The 15,157-nt window shown below is 34.6% G+C and overlaps 1 protein-coding gene across 1 annotated transcript; it reads right to left on the bottom strand.

The window, feature by feature from the left end:
- Nucleotides 1-479: 479 nt before the first annotated feature.
- Nucleotides 480-11,847, bottom strand: LOC107696639 (uncharacterized). The gene is made up of 5 exons (XM_016497091.1): nt 11,763-11,847; nt 10,378-10,476; nt 8,666-8,688; nt 4,857-5,148; nt 480-2,022 (listed from the first exon to the last, which is right to left on the bottom strand). The coding sequence occupies exons 1-5, from the start codon at nt 11,845-11,847 to the stop codon at nt 1,568-1,570; spliced, it is 954 nt and encodes a 317-aa protein (XP_016352577.1). The 3' UTR covers nt 480-1,567.
- Nucleotides 11,848-15,157: the final 3,310 nt, after the last annotated feature.

The raw sequence follows: 15,157 nt of genomic DNA, 5'->3' as shown, positions 1-15,157 counted from the left end.
ATCAGTAATAGTACTTCATTAATTTTCTTGTTTGTATTACTGTAGTGAGAATGAGTGCAATGAATAGCCAGGAACAATGTCAAAATAAAATAATTCTTTCCTCTTTTTTTTTTCTTTTTTTTAAACTGACAATTTTCTTTGTGAAATATATATTTTCATGCCTTTCATTTGATTCTAAGATTAAATTACCCATGTTCTTGACAGGTTTTGTGAGATTTAACCCAATTTACTGTTGCTTTAGAACCCCAAAACCAATACTTTGATCTAAAGAATCAAGAATTTTATGAATTTTATGAACTTGTACAGCAAAAAATGGTTCTTATGAGGACAGATCTTTGTTTCATGTGAAGTGCTACAAAGAACCTTTATTTCTAACAGTATAATGTTCCATCTGCATAAATGAAGGTTACAATTACTTGTCCATAAATGTGTTCAAGGATAATAAATGCTTAAATGTTTAATAAATGTTTGCTGTTGAGAAGGACCAAACCTGGAATTACTTTCCAAAAGACAATGTATCTCAAGTAGCATTGTCTAAAAGAATGTAAACATGAACATGACCATGAGAAAAATGAACTTTTAAGATCTTTGAGGGACGACACCTTTTGGAAAACTTTTTAAGCTAAACGTTTCCCTATTGGCCATTGGAATTGGATTGCCTATTCCTATTTTAAACGTAAATATCAGGGTGTAAATTGTCTCAAGGACAGGAGAAGCTTGGATTTGATCAGACATGCTTTGGCAAGGCTTTAAGGTCAAATTCAGGGGTTTGAAATAGTGTGCATATACGTTTCAAGTGACAGTGTTGTTTTAGGTAATATCCATCCTAGGAGACTTTTGGTCGAGAAGCATTTCTCTACATGTATACCTCTGATTCATATTTCTGATTAGCGTAATCCCAGGAAGTGGGTGCGGTAGAACAAGATTCATTGCATGTAGGCCTACATTCTTCTAAGAAAACAAACAAAAAAGAAACGAAGAAAGAAATGAGGTAGTTTTCACAGCTGTGTTGCACTTCATACTTCAGTATTCAGATTCGTAACAAAAGCGAGCAGCATACAGTTGTCGCTGTAGCCCTCTACCATTAATATATATATTTATATCTTCGGTTAAATACTACTATATCTGTACTTGTTCTTCTGCAGAAGTTTCCAGTGGAAGGTGAAAGGAGTCTCCCGCCAGCTTTTGGTCCCATCGAATTAAACCAGCGATCCACCTTTGGTTAAAGTCCAGTGCCCTGTGCTAATCAAAAGTGCCAGTAACCACTGAAAAGGCAGAAACAAAACTTTATCCCATAGTTGCCAAGGCTTTAGACAATTCAGGCCTTGTCTTTTGTGTTTTGCGTATCGCTTTTCTGTAGCTTTCACTTTTTCCATGGTGGCATTGTGGGTCCCTCTCAGCATCTTTTTCAGAATTGCAATTTGCCCTACGTTCTCGAATAGTTCCATGGTTTCTGTGTGTCACATGGTCGCCCTTTCCAAAGTTCCTATGGTTACCACGGAATTTTGAAACGTTCTCTGTTGCCTTCGTAATGTATAGACATTCTCCCTGACGTTTCCACAGTTCGTCATACGCAACCGCACGCTCTCGCAGAGACGTTCTGGATGGTGTAGAACCTGTCCTTGTTGTCAAAGAAAGACATTTTCTTCTCAAACTTTGTAGGGCGACAACATGGGGCGTTGCGTGCCTTGTCTTTTTTTACGTTATCCCGTCCTCGCCGGCCTTTCTCACTGGAGCCGTTATTTATCTGCATGTGCTCCATTACAAAGTCATAGTTGCGTCGTTCGTGGATGCACTTCCCGCTGCAGTACCTAAAGCTCACCGTCTCGTCGCTCTCGTACCCGAGTCCGAGCTCGCTCACCGTAAGCTCGATCTCGTGCAGAGAGCACGGCTTTGGGCCCTTCCGTGCTCGTTTGGTTCTCCGTCCCGTCTCGGTTCTGATCCTCCTCTCCTTCCGGTCCACCAGGGTCGCGATCACCTTCTTCAGCTCGCCCTTGGTGAAGCTTTGGAAGAGGTACGAGACTAGAGGAAGAAAAACACCAGAGGAGAAAGTTAATACTTGGAGGTTGCACTTTCATAATTCAGGAGACTTAACGGAGTTCTCAGGCCTGGAACATACTTTACACAAGTATGCAAATGTGTATGCTTTCCAAACGTTTACTAATGTGCCATTAAACATACTTAACGTGCGTTTGTGTTACTGTGCCGGTAACAAACCTCAGTTCTCAAAGGGCGATTGAATGTCATTAAACCAAAGCCAGGCTAATTTAGCATGGGTTCTGTCCAGCGTTTCTGTGGTTTTGGTTTTGGATTTATGAGTAAAAATAAGGTCTGTTTTTAATGTTACTTTAGAATTTTGTTGTACAACATAAATTATGCACAATCAGGCTTCAGATGTGAATTTTGAAGCCACTCTGTGTCAGACAAGTTGCTGTGTAAGAATTACAGCAGTTGCTTGTCAAGCATATGAACTCACATCCTTGTAGTTATTTTTTTGTTGTACTTGCTTGCAAATTGCTTGTTTTTTACAAAATACATTGAATTATGTTCTTGTCTGAGGTCTGATTTTACTCAAAAAAAACAAAACAAAAAAAAAACCTGGGAAAAGCAACTCAAATGCTAAAAATCTTCTGGATTTTGTGTAAAAGCTCAAAAGACTTTCTCATTAGGTTTTTCTTCAAAGTATTTCTCCTTGCCATGATGGTAGTTGATCTGAATGGCTCGCTGTAGAAGACTGTGCTAATATAGCAATTCTTGTGGGAACACGTACTTGCATCACGTTGGTCTGACACATCTATGCATTCACATACTTGTATGTGTTTCAGACCTTAGTAATGTTTGCTTTAAGTATCAGTTTTGTGTTATATGTTTTCCTTAGAAGTAAAAGTAGACATAAATAAAACAATTGTTGAAATACAGTAAGAAAATGGACCTTATTGAGGGTGAAAAGCATATTTAATTTGACAAATGAAAAAAAGGCTAAAGTTGGGTTTAGATGTTCAGTTCATTCTATAGGTTCATTGGACCAGCATGAGTGTTTTGAGTCAGCATTGCCACTGAAAATGTTATATTCACTGATTTTGTACATTCATTTTAATGTCTTGCAAACGCATTGTATTCTATATTGTTGTTTCAATTCTGCTGATTGGTCATATGGCCACAAAGGTAATGTTGTTAATCTAGCTGGCTAACACACATGTGGTTAAATATAACTTGAAAGCATGCCGTAAGAATGTGTTAAAGCATCATATATCATTGTTTTCCAGCAAAAGTGTGGTTTTGAATTTATAGTGTTAACTGCTGTCCAGAAACAAAATCTATATTGTTGAGCCCTGGATTTGATATTTTTGTACTTTTCTTTCATTTTCATCTGTGTCTAATTAGATTTTTTATGGCGTCTACCTTCACTGTGGTCTCTAGAACTATAAAATTAATGTGGATAGGCAGTATGTTTGGGCTTTATAGTTAGACATTTGAAATGTTCGATATGACTTGGTCTTGAGATATCTGACTTTGATTGAGACTTTAGTGTCTTGGCAAGCACAGTTTGAAACTCTAAAGGCGACGCGTGAAATTGCTTAAATCTTATTTTCTGAAAAGTAGGAAAATTCAACTTCAGGTTTCCATGTGCTCTTCATTTTTAATTCTGTCTAGGTTAAGGCTGTGCAACTAAATGCAATTGCAAAAATTAGTGAATGTAAACATACCTAATACATTTTGATGGAAGTGAATGCATGTGTCAAACTCAAGGGCTTAACCTGCACATTCTGTTGTTAAGGATTAAATCGCTCACTTTAAACCATTGTAATGATCAGTTGTAAAGCAGGATTATGTCCATCTTTAAGATGGCTTTAGAGCATATTTGCACTGACCTTTTGCTACTCCAACCCTGGCCCTGCAGTACCTAATAGTGCACATTTTGTGTTTTTTCTCTAATCAAAAACACTTAACACTAAGTTGGGTGTCAGCTAAAGGAGACACCCAAAATGTGTACCAGGTTGGGAAACACTGCTCTATATGTAAGATGAGAATAGGTCTGCTTTTCTTTGCAGTCTTTACGAGTCAGTCCGGGTGTGTATTAAGAAAATTGCTTATGCATGCAAGTGCACACTGTTCATGCAGCCGTTTCAGCATAGTGTATGAAGGGGTTGAAGAAAAGGTGTGAAAAATATTGTTGACGATGATAAACTAAATTGAGTTAAAAGTAAAACTAAACTTTCAGCACATCAACAAAACGTCCAGTGTACCTTATGAGTTAAAGCAAGTAAGTAAGTGTCAGTTTTGAGATGTTGTTTCAGACCAATGGAAAGAAAACATCCACTTTATTTTATTGCACTCTATATGTTTGTGTCGGCCAATCAGAGCACACCTCGCTTTTCAGAACGATGAGCTTTGTAAAAATCGACCTGTTTCAGAAAGGCGAGGCATAAAGGAGAAACAATAATCTACAGTATGTGGAAAATAATGTGTTTTTTTAACCTTAAACCACATAAACACATTTCATTACACCAAATACACAAAATAATGTTCTTTTTAGCAACATCATATGACCCCTTTAAATTATAATAAGTATATTTAAAGTTTTTCTCTACTTCTGTAGCACTTCGCTACATAGACAAAACTTTACAGTTTTATTCCTATCTATATTCTGAGGTTTTTACAGAGAGGATTGTTTATATATACTTTGCACCGATTTTATACAACACTGTTTCCCTAAAACCATCTTTTGACAGCATTTTCTGATTTTCTGACTATAGAATGACATATTAAATCCTTCCGTCATGTCTGCGTCAACGCGACCTAATCCACACTGGCACTGTTGCTAAGGAAAACCAAAAAAAAAAGGTTTCTCTTACATTCTGAGAGAAGAGAGCCCATGTCCTCAGTGGCTCTGACCGCTCGGCGCGGCACTGGCTTCCTCGATGAGGTTGATGAGAGTGAAGATGAGAATGATGGTCGTGGTTCAAGTGCTCTGGCTGCTGGCTGTGAGGAAGGGTCTGATGAAATCCCTAAGGCCTTTGGGTAGGAAGACCCAAAAGGTGATGTGGTTTTCAAAAGCAGGAGGAAAAACGAGGCACCGAACAGGATGAAGGCGAGGGTGACCTCTTTCCATACCCTCATCTTAGAGCAGCGTGGAGCATTGAAACTCTGAAAAACACATGTCAAAACAAACCCATTAGACAACTCGTCGATGTTTGGTTAAGCTTTTATCAGTCTTTTTGAAATATGTGGCTTTCTTCCTATTTATCGAAAGCTTTCAGTGAACTGTAAAAATGTTCCTGAGGAATAGTGGGAAAATGCATGGTCTTAAATGAATAGTTTGCACAAAAATTACTGTTTGTTATGTTGTCATTGTGTCTTGTAAGGTAGAATATCCAGGCTTTTCCATTCAACAAAAGTGGATGATTTATACTGCTAAAAAGGGCAAAAAGCATTATAAAAATGCTGTCCATCATACATATATCACTTGTGTGCTGTAATGCTAGTCATATGATAACTTATGTGAGGAACAAACTGAAATTTAAGGGATATGTATATTTTGTATGGGTCTGAATTGGACGTTTAATAGCATATGCTCATTTTCCTTCACTTTGCAACAATCTTCAAATGTGCATTTAAAGTTAGCAAATCTAATTTTAATATAAATTTAATCTTTTCATACTGTACATTATAATGTGATGATGTCTAAAGTCACTTTACTATTTAATATTTGTTTTTAGTGTTTTATTTTCAATTTAGAACAAAATATATATTTTAATATTTATATAAAAAAATTTATATATTTAATATTTATCTGTACATAAACAATTTTCATTCAGAAATTGCTTGCAAATTTCAAAATTACAGAGAAATAACAAACTGAATGAAACGTGAAATATTGAAGTATGAATGTCTTATAAAACATACTCCAATAATATTTTGTTATTTACAACTTTAAAAAAATGTTTACAGTGTATCAGCCAGAATTTTAATATCGCACATGCCTAAATTTAAGTCATGAATTTTTTTCTGCAATAGTGCTCAAATCTCTTTTGCTTTGTTGTTTAAATAGGTTGCATCACTATCAGTCATGTGACACAAAAACAAACTGCATTTGGTAGCTGACTTGATGCATCTTAAAGGAATATTTTTATTTTTATTTCCAGAACTTGCCAGTATAAATCCTAATCCACTTAATAATAACAAAAAATGGCAGTTAATAACAAAATGCTCTTTTTTTTTTTTGTGGTGAATTAGATTTTTAAGACTTAAGTATGCACTAGGGACTAAACATTTAGTGTGTTGTACTTTGCTTTCAGTAGCATACTTGGCATACAATGTGTTTTTTAAAAATAAGCCTTAAGTATACTATAATACAACCTACTGTCTGTGTTGATAGGTTAGTTATCATCTGTGCAGGATGAATAGAATGAGGTTCGTTCTTTCAGGTCATGATCTTTTCTACGCATTGTCTCCTTTCCCCAACTGATTCCTCATCTTCATGAAGGTGTGTCCTTCATAACATCCACCTGGGTGGAGACCCGACATTATCGTATGCAAGCAAGTCCAAACAATTAGTCCTACTTTTCCTTAGGGGGAATCTTTGTTTGCAGAGAGGATCCATTCAGTGTGAGCAGATTTATGACGGTAAACAGACCTACATTAGTTGTTGAAATTACCTACATGGGTTGAGATAAATCTAGATTTATTTTGTTGCATTTTTCTTAAAAATAAAGGAGTTTATTGGCATTTATAGTTCCATGAAGAACCTTTAACATCCATGGAATCTTTCCATTCCACAAAAGTTTCTTTAGATTTTTAAAATCTTCTTCTCTCTAAGAAAAACTGAAAGGTTCTTTGGGAACCAAAAGTGGTTCTTCTATGGCATCACTGCAAAAACACCCATTATTTTTAAGAGTGTATGGTGAAAAGGGAATTTTGCTATAGTTACGACACTTTCTCTCGACCAAAATATTTAATAACCAAATACGTTATGGGTGGTATGGCTGATGGGCGTTCCAGTTTTCGGGAAGTCTAAAGTGCTTTCTTCGAACCTTCTATGTGGGCCTGCTGGTATAATGTCCCCTGCCAGATCTATCTGTTGTCTTTTGTTTGTTCAGCTAAACATAGGTCTATGGAGCATATATCTATGCCTGCATGTACACACATATTTTTCTTTCATCCTCTCAAAAGACTGCATTCTTTCCCTGTTGAGGAATCTCTTTACAATGCTGTGTTGTCTTTGCAGTTGAGCGTTCTTTTTTTTTTTTTGCTGAAAAGTCTTTGTTTTCATTGCTATCACTAGGTAGGTTTTCTCCAGAGTAGGAGAGGAAGGTGGAAAACTCTTCCCCAGATGGGTAACATTTAAGGACAAATCCAGACAGTATATGCTGGAAGTGTTTTGCCAGACTGACCGTATGTATGGTGGTCTTATTGGGTCAATGTGGGTCGGGCTGCCAATTCATGTTGGTCTAAAGTAGAGATGCTCAAACCAGTGCTTGCATGCAAATATTGGCCCATGATGATCTGTAATTTGGTCTGCCAATTTAACTTTGTGGTTTAACATTATTTGTTGTATTTTGTTTTTTGCATTGAAATGTAGACATAAGTGAATTTCTTTTCATCATTAAATGTACATTTTCCACTTAGTCTGGAATAATGCAAGTTCCTTTTGGCCCACATCACTTTATGAAGTTTGATTTTTGGCCCTGGTCTAAAGAGTTAATGGGTTGTCTGAGGTTATGGTGAATTCAGGTAAATTGCCATGGCTCCAAATGTCCCAATTAACAGATAGATAGATAGATAGATAGATAGACTGTAAAAAAATGATGTCTGCCCTCAGCAAATATGGCTCATTAAAATAAACAGATTTGACTTAAATTAAATTTTGCACATTACTTAATTTAAAGCTACAAATGTTACATAACATATTGAGTTTATGGTTTACTTTAATTAATAAAGAAACACAAGTAACTTTGAGTAAAGTCAACAATAATAAAAAAAATTTAGTCAAATTAACACAGTTTTTTAGGACCCAAGCAGATGTCTGCCCTCAGCAAATATGGCTCATTAAAATAAGCAGATTTACCTTAAAATTTCAGTTTTGCACATTACTTAATTTAAAGCTACAACTGTTACATAACATATTGAGTTCATGGTTTACTTTAATTAATAAAGAAACACAACAAGTAAATTTGAGTAAAATCAACCATACTCAATTTTAGTCAAATTAACACAATTTTTTAGGATCCAAGCAGATACCACGTGACGAACTGAATTAACTTTGAAGCGTGCAATTTGTGGTGGCCATTTTAGTAAACCAGATCTCAGAAGAGGACTGCTCGTCAACTGTGAAGGTGAGTAACTGTTATGTGAAATAAGTAGAACTTTTCTTTATCATATATTTTACTAGATATCGAATGGACACTTAAACATGTGCGTGCACGCCAGAGTCACAACTTTTGTGAGACCAAAATACACATTGTACGGTTAATTTTTACAGTCTGCCTTTGATCGTAGGCTAACGTTAATCGTGCTACAGCGACGTTGTACCAGTGGCAGTTCAACATACTGCATGATACGACATACACATCATATGTTAGCATTGTAGTGGTAGATCTGGGCGTATATATCAGTAGACAGGCTTTCATAGCCCCAGTTATAACCTTCAAATGATTTTACTCACGTGCTGTCCTGACATAAGCGTTTCTGCACACGCAAAGCCACACAGCACAAATAGTCAACCAAGATCTTCACAGCTAATTGGTCTTAAACTGTCGAATACACTCAAGGTTTACATAAACAGTCGTTTACGTTCTTAGTGAATGTAAACAGAAAACTGGACGTGTGTAAGTACATTAAAGGTTCCATATTGTCAAAACTGAAATTTCCTGGCTTTTTTCACGATTACTGAGGTCTAGGGGCTATTTAACTACCATATAAGTTTCAAAACAGTCAGTCCACAGTAAAATTCACACTGGTTTTTGGTACTTATACCGCAAATATATATTCTTAAGGACATCAAAACCTCAAATAAAAATCCAGAAAGGTGTACAATATGGGACCTTTAAATCTGTGCAATTTCATTAATGTTAATCAACACAAGACTCACTGCTCGTGACTGCTTAACTTTAACTTTGATTAGAATCTGTATATTGAATTCATACAGTAAAGTCTACTTAAGTTTACTGTTTACTGAAAGTCCTGCTTACTTATTTTAGCATTTAAATCTTAGATGTTCACTGTCATTACTGTCATGCATTTTATTTTATTTTTTTAATTTATTTTTATTTCTATTTCTGTTTGTACTCAGGATCACAGATTGATTGTCTTCCAATCAGAGAACACTGACAATCTGATTGCACATTACCACATTGCCAGGTGAGTGAATATGGTCAATTTTGTGTTGTTTGCTTTGAAATTACTTTTATAGTAAGTGGAAAGTGCTAATTTAAATAATGAAAATAATGACTAATCTTAAAATAAATAAAATGAAAGTTTTTTTGTTTGTTTGAATTATTTGGTCAGATTAATGACTACTTGGATGTTTCCATCAATGAGCTTCATACATGTTTTAAAGTTGAGCCTGACAACCAAAAAAGCACAATATGCATTTTATTGTTTTGTGTTATAGGACACTGATCGGGAAATAGCCCAAGAAGACCCTACAAGGGGGCTTTCCAGATGGCAGTCCTTCAGAGACAGAAATAGTCTTGAAAGGCGTTGAGGTTCTGTCGGAATTGTCCAGTGTTGCAATGCATGTGTTGCCCTTCTTGGCCTGATGTATTCTGTAAAACTGAGTTACCCCAAGCCACTGAGGTATACATTTGATTTGATTTTTTTCAGAAAATCCTGCTTGACTTGATTGCAACACTTCTAACCCCTGATTTACATTGCACACGTCTGCAACGCGTTACGGCTCACTGCGCTGCTCCGCTAAAGATAGGCGCCTAGTCTATTTTTGACAGACACTGCGCCCAAGCCGCACAGCAAATACAAAATAAAAGTCAAAAAATCCTGTCAATTTCAAAATAAACACCCTGTGCAGACTCCCGTATTTCACATCACTATATACTTAAGATGCCAGAAATAGATGACGAGAGGTTCATCCTCAAAGTTGACAAACACACATTGTTATATGACACCACAAATCCTTTTTACAAGGACAAATACAAAAAGGACAAGGCGTGGAGTTTAATTGCATGAGTTGTATGAGTGGAATAAACAGAATTAAACCGGACAAAATGTAAACATTTAGCCAACCATGTTAGAACAAAAAAAAAAAAAAACGCTTTTGATGAACCTTTATGATTAAATGCATGTCTGCATGGCATTCACTTTGTATATCTTGCTTGCATGTACTCAATCTTCCTCACTGTCAGTACAGGCACTTCTTACCTCCAATATACTGAAACGCTTCTGGTGTGAGTTGGCACCGGAACAACACCTCGTCTGAGCCATAACGCGCCGCAGACGTGTGCAGTGTAAACGGGGTAACTTTGAATAACAAGATGTTGAATTTTTTTAATACTTAAGTGTCTTGTTAATGCATTTTTAATGCCACATAACATTGCAAAACTCACTCATGCAAATCAACAAGCATACAACACCACACATTACATACTCAGCACTTCACTGCACTCAAACACACAAGCATACAACACCACAAACATTATGTAAACAACATACTTCACTCTATACCACACACACACAAACATACAACACCACACATATTAAAAAGCATGTTGATACTTACTGTTATTTGTTAGAGAATGTTTACTGTTGTTCAGTAATCTGTATTTTTAGTCATTTTCAAACTGTTTTAAGAGATTTTTTTAAGTTGCGTTTGTAAAAAAACAAAAAAATAAAGAAGTCATTTAATATTCACCAGTTATCTGTTATGTCTTCCACTCATTGTAATATATAACTAGTTTTAAGTATTGAGCAGTACCTAGGTATTTTAAAATACAAAAACTTAAAATTATCAATCTAAATGAGCTTAAATTTTATAATGAGGTAAACAAGACTTTTATTGTAGAAATAACTTACATTTATTAGTATAAACTACTTAAAATATTGTGTTACAACCAGCTAATACATTTGAGCAAAAACGTTCACTGGGATACTCAAACATTTAAGCATTGCAAACTAAAGATTTTTAGGTAACATTGCTTAAAATTCCTTGAGAAATTTACTTAAGAAGAGGGATGCAAAAATGATGCACTATATTTTTAAGTAAATCTAGCATATTATTTTTTTCAGTGTAGATAGATAGATTTAATTTAATTTCATTTTTATTTTTTTAATTTTTATTTTTTATTTTTTTTTATTTTTTTAAAGAAGAGGAGTGGTTCATGTCTGGTTTATATGCACCCTAAAAAAAAGATGTACAATGAACAAGATAAAGATAATTTTTTATGGCAGTTTTTCATTGTGACCTTTTTAATGAAAATTAAATGCATCCCCCCCCATATTTAATAGTTCAAAATTTCAGAATCGTTCACCCTATTGTAATGCTGAAAGCAGTATTTTTTTGCCAATTTTTATTTTTTTATTTACTTTGATGAAAAGTATTTACTTTTGTTATTTACTTTACTATTATTTACCATGATGATTATTTACTTTGATTACTTTTTGATACAGTGTATCACGTGGCATTACCCTCTATGTATAGAAAGAGCTCAATGTCTGTCTAAAAAAAAAGAGTAAACAAGCTATTATTGTTTTTAATATCAAAATGAATGTGTTTTTGAATAAGTCTGGAATTCAGTGTCTCGACGAACTTCTCAAGCTGTTGGAAAGCATGTAGTCCTTTTTGTTGTGTTCTGGTCTCTTTATCTCGTTCGCTGTGTATTTTGGAAACGACATTATCACTCTCGTCACTTTCTTCACTTGACCAAATATAGATCTGGCACGAATATAGATCTGGCACGTCTAAATGCTCAAAACGTCCAACAGATGATAATGAATAGATAATCATTATTTAAATGAATGTCATGAAAACATGTTCCGGTCATATTTCTTCCCAAACTCACATGAAAACACTGTCAATGCTATAAAAAATCTTTATGGTCCTCTAAATAGGCTTCATTTACTTCAATCAAAATGTCAAATGGATGAATTATGACCTGCATACGCTCTTGTTTGGTTTCATGAGATTTGTGTATTTTGAAATCCATGGTAATCCGGGCAGCAAAATGTGTTACAATATACAACAGAACACTTAACCAGTACCAATAAACTGTCTTCAGATTCATACGGCATGTATTACCGCTAACGGTTATTCACCTTTCTGCTTTAATCGCCCTTTAGTTGCAGTACAAATAATCAAACAGCAATTTGAATTTTCAGAGATGGCCATTTGATGAATTGGCCTGTTGAGGTGAATCGTTACCATCAGTGGTGTTCTGCTAATTAACTTTATTTACACAGACCGTTATGAACGCAATGGACAGTTAAATTTGAGACATGCTTTATTGAGATTATTGAGTCTGACGTTAACTGCAGTGTGTTTGATGAATTATGTTATGATGTCATTGTTGTATGTTAAGTGTTACCTCATCATCTATTTTAAACCGCTGTGATCTGACTGATTGTAAAACATTAGTGATGTAATATAATCCTTATTTCAGAGACTGCATGCAACATATTTTAGTTAATGTATATACTTTATGATTAAACCATCAAATAAGCAGCATGGTGGGTTTTAACTAAAATTAATTTTGCTTGCACAACTTTGCTCCTTTAGCAGGTACTTCCATCTGAAATCAAGGCAATTTATTATAAAGGAGCCAACAATGTCACAATTCAGAATTTTTAAACTAGAACAGTAAACTTATTCTGGTTTACTTTTGAATTGTAAATAGTTTCTTCATGCATTTATAACGAATCCATGACAGAAAAAAAATTAGATTCATCGCATTTATTCCATTTGCATTAAGTTTTGAGGCCATTCACTCTTTTTCTTCTCCCCACCCAGAAAAACAGACCAAAAATGTTGATGATTCATCATAAAACTATCTTGGTCTAGGATGTACTTTAAAACAATTTTCACTCAGAAATAGCAAGTAAATGTCATAAATATTTACAAAGAAACAGCAAGTGACACGTTGAATTAAACATGAAATTTGTAAGTAAAAAGACAGAAAGTAAGTAGAAATACTATTTTATTGTAAAAGCTTTGTTTTATTTACCACATTGTAAAATAATTCAGCGTGTGCAGTCTAATCAGATGCTGCAAAAGACTAGCAAGTAGCAAATCATGTAAAGGCTAAACCCTGTTATGATTCAATGGGAAATGCATTAAAAAGGCTTGTCAGAAGGGGTTGAGAGGGTTTTGTAAGAAAACAAAACAAACTTCTTTCCCTGGAAGAGAGTGAATGTCTGTTTCTTTTCATCTATCACAGCATCAGGAACTTCACATCTTGTCTCTAATCTGTAGCTGGCGAAAACAGATAGTTTAACAAGAATTCACATTGCTGTCACACTTTACAGTTTCTGAGAAGCGCGTGTCTGTGTAATCTGATCAATTATGTCATCGCAGTGCTCTGATATAATCAGATTGATTACAGTATGACAGGATACAATATTCCAGAAAAACAAACATTTGTCATTTGGAGATCACAGCTGATATTGATGCCTGTCTGTCAGCCTCATGCTTTTTTTGCATAAGAGATATTAATGTGCATTGCATAACGGTTCCTATGGTGTCATATAGGAATAGGTACATACTAGAAAAGAAGCTGAAAAATATGATTAAATATTATTAGAACTTAAAATAACTTTCATATGTGAATATATTGTAAAATGTAATTTATTGCAGTGATATAACACTGAATTTTCAGCATCATTACTCCAGTCTTCAGTGTCACATGATCTTCAGAAATCATTCTAATATACTGATACGCTGCTCAAGAAATATTTCTGAGTATTATCAACGTTGAAAACAGTTGTGCTGCTTCATATTTTTGTGGAAACCGTGATACATTTTATTTTTCAGGATTCTTTGAATAGAAAGTTCAAAAGAACAGCATTTATTTGAAAAATAAATATTTTGTAACATTATAAACATCATTACTGTAATTTTTAAAAATCAGTTTAATGCATTCTTGTTGAATAAATGTATTAATTTCTTTAAAAAAATCTTTCTGACCCCACACCTTTGATCCATAACGTAATGTCAGACAACTTAATGCATTAGTATAGAATTCGACTTTGGCTCATCCAATCAGAATTTAGATTCAGAACTGTCCATTAAATAATTTGACTCTTGTTTTAAACTAAAGTTTTTCATAACGTGAAGCTGTTTTGCAATGATATCAGACTTTATATTGTTCATTTGTTGTAAATAATCCGATATTTTGGAACTGCATTGACACAAACCAAAATAAAACGGTAATATATTTAATTCACTGTATTATACAGAAATAGCCATTGGCAGATGGTTATTTAATACATAAACCATTATGTGTAGTGTTACCGCCAAAAACAACGTTGTGATTTATATTGTTAGCGTCATATGATATTACGCATGCTGTGATATGAGGTTTTGCTCGTACCGCCCACCCATAGACTCACATTTGCTGTTGTCAACTTGAACACATCCAGCTGTAAATTATATGACTGCATGTGTGTCTAAAGTTTTCTACTGGCAATTGCAAATGATTAGAAAACATACAGTGTGACAAACTATCTGTTTCCTGAACAAGTTTCTATCAGCTCTGGAAAGGTTCTCATGTTCGAATTCAAGTGAGAAGCTTTCCAGAACTCAGGAAACTGGTAGTTTGTCACTCATGCTTAATTTCCAGTAAATGTACTGAAACTTGAATTCTTGCTATCTAAAACACATTTGGCAACATCTTTTGAATTTCCATCACTTTTCCACTGTTATGTTTGATCTAGTTATTTTTGAAGATTTTTTTTAAAGTTTTTCTTCATAGACACCGCTAACAGGAATCATTCTCAGAATGTTCTGGCTATGTTTTCTCAAAGCTATGAACAAACATTCTGCCAGTAACAATAATAGAGCGTTTGTTTAAAGTTACTGGTCTTTAATAACATTCCCAAAATGTTAGCACAAAAATGTTTAATTTAAACATTGTTTAAAGAATGCATTTTTTTCTTAACATTTTAATTTGGACGAACTTTTAATGTTGTGTTGTGTTAATTACTGCTAACT

Source organism: Sinocyclocheilus anshuiensis, unplaced genomic scaffold (genome assembly GCF_001515605.1).
Source record: "Sinocyclocheilus anshuiensis isolate Anshui unplaced genomic scaffold, SAMN03320099.WGS_v1.1 scaffold217, whole genome shotgun sequence".
Lineage (NCBI taxonomy): Eukaryota > Metazoa > Chordata > Actinopteri > Cypriniformes > Cyprinidae > Sinocyclocheilus > Sinocyclocheilus anshuiensis.
The sequence above is the reverse complement of the archived record's forward strand: the minus strand, read 5'-3'. Positions and strand labels throughout refer to the sequence as shown.

Coding starts and splice junctions, on each gene's coding strand:
- LOC107696639 (XM_016497091.1), bottom strand. CDS start 11,847: ATGTCGTTTCCAAAATACACAGCGAACGAGATAAAGAGACCAGAACAC. Junction 10,477..11,762: donor GCTTTCCAACAGCTTGAGAA/GTTCGTCGAGAC, acceptor TGTTATTCAAAG/TTACCCCGTTTACACTGCAC. Junction 5,149..8,665: donor CGCTTATGTCAGGACAGCAC/GTGAGTAAAATC, acceptor TGTGTTTTTCAG/AGTTTCAATGCTCCACGCTG.